General features: G+C 30.8%; 1 protein-coding gene across 8 annotated transcripts in view; it reads left to right on the top strand.

The window, feature by feature from the left end:
• Positions 1-2,132, top strand: part of SLC41A2 (solute carrier family 41 (magnesium transporter), member 2) — a 147,648-nt gene that overhangs the window by 106,301 nt on the left and 39,215 nt on the right. For all 8 annotated transcript variants that reach the window (XM_010853395.1, XM_010853400.1, XM_010853398.1 and 5 more), the window contains one exon: positions 1,052-1,131. In XM_010853395.1, coding sequence (XP_010851697.1) covers positions 1,052-1,131 — 80 coding nt within the window. The remainder of the gene's footprint in view (positions 1-1,051; positions 1,132-2,132) is intronic.

Raw genomic sequence — 2,132 nt, forward strand, 5'->3', positions numbered from 1 at the left:
GTATTTTTTTAAATTAGGGCATAAAATATTTCTAAGGATAACTATTTTTAGACTTTATAGTATACCATTTTATGGGAACTCCTAGAAGAATAAGCATATTAAGCCTTTGAATTATTCAAGAACTAAAATAATAAAGATCTAATAATGAATTTTTAAAAATAATTTCCTAGTATTATCTGGTAGTGGTAAGTATATTGGATCTGATACTTTGACCATCAACCCTGTTCCATGACAACATATGGTTCATTTTTCTGTAATGTGGATTTAAACAACAGGATCCCATGAAATACTGGGACCAACACTGTTTTATATAATACTAGGTAGACCAACAGACTGAAGTTAACCAATTGATAATGGTCTTGGAAACAACAACAAAAATCTCCAAGCTCCATTGAGATATTGATAGTATGTCTTGCCACTATATAAAAAGAAAAAAGTATGTTACTTTTCTGGACCTCTGTTCTCCAGGTCAGCTCCTCCTCTGGCTACAACTCATTACTTTAACTTAGCAATGATAAGATGCTGTCATGTACTATATCTAATGTGAACAGAATAAAAGTCATCCCTTAGTGGCTTGCTTACTTCAAATGTAAAAAAATACTCTTTAAAAAAATTTTAAATTATAAAGATAATAAAATGCACATGATTTAAAAAAAAATCGAATAAGCACAGAAGGATATTAAGTAACCATGAGTCTCCTGTCAGTCTCAGCCCTAGGGATATACATTGTTAGTAATTTCTTATATGCTCTTCCAGACATTTTAGTGCACTGAAAGTATGTTTTTTTTTTTCTTTTTACAAATAGCATATGTAAATACACAGACCAGAAGGAGAGCCCTGAAATGTGGGGCTACATCTTATGCCATGTTTTATTATCAACGTTTTACTTTTGACATTGATTTTTACTGTTAATATCTTTTCTTTTTATTCAATTTTTAAAATAGCTAAATATTTATTTTTAAAACTAGAAGTGTTTATATATAAAAAAATAATTTCAAATTAGTCCATGTCCTTTCCTCTTCCCTAAATTACATGATTTTATATCTTTCAGCATTGGGGGCCTTATTCTGGACACAACTGTATCTGATCCAAACTTGGTTGGGATTGTTGTTTACACACCAGTTATTAATGGTAAGAATTACTGTTTCATAACGATGTAGTATCTCTTGGTATTCTTAGGTATGAACAGGAATCTTTGAATTCAGAGGTCTCTCTTTCATTTTATTTCTATCCATTTAGTAAATAAATAAATGTTGTATCTATTTTGTTTTCAGTACCAGGTTGTTGCTTGTGGTAGAAATTACATTCCATGTTCTCAGTATACAGAACATATTTTTGAAAAAAACTCTTACTTAATCTTATCTCTAGATATTAATTTAAGAGTCAAACATACTTGATTTTTAAAGTTACTGTGCAGAATGGAAAAAAAAAGTGTTAGTCACTCACTTATGTTTGACTCTGTGACCCCATGGACTGTAGCTCCTCTGTCTATGGAATTCTCTAGCCAAGAATATTGGAGCCGGTAGCCACTCCCTTTTCCAGGGGATCTCCCGACCCAGGGATTGAACCTGGGTCTCCTGCACTGCAGGCAGATTCTTTACCATCTGAGCCACATAGGATATTTCCATAGTCTATTATTATTTACTTTGGCCTTATCTTATATGCTGTCTTACATTGTTTTGTTGCTGCCCTCATCAATCTTTGTGGCTAAATTAGAGTTAGCTAGATTTAAGCATTGCTGAAGTCAATTCAGCCCATTAAAATCTATCATTCCTCTGCTGATCCTTTTCAGATCTGCTTTATGTTTTTTCTTATCTATAAAATGGGAATTATAATAGTTAAATTCACAGGGATTTTTTAATAAATTCCATTTAAAATACCATTTAAAAAAGATAATTTTAATCCAGTCCCACTGGCTTTAGGGCTGGCTGTCATTAAACTAGATTTCATGATAACCTAAGCCAATATAATTTAAAATAATTCTTCCTGGAGAAAACTATATCAGAGGATATAACATTTACTATAAATCACTTTATATATTTATAGATAAGAAAATATGTTCTACAGAGGCAAATTCTCTAAAATCTAATTTCATATCTAAATTTTTTTTTTAAATTATTTATTTTCTTTTA

The sequence above is a fragment of the Bison bison genome, unplaced genomic scaffold, assembly GCF_000754665.1.
Source record: "Bison bison bison isolate TAMUID 2011002044 unplaced genomic scaffold, Bison_UMD1.0 scf7180017864327, whole genome shotgun sequence".
In the NCBI taxonomy this organism is placed as follows: Eukaryota; Metazoa; Chordata; class Mammalia; order Artiodactyla; family Bovidae; genus Bison; species Bison bison.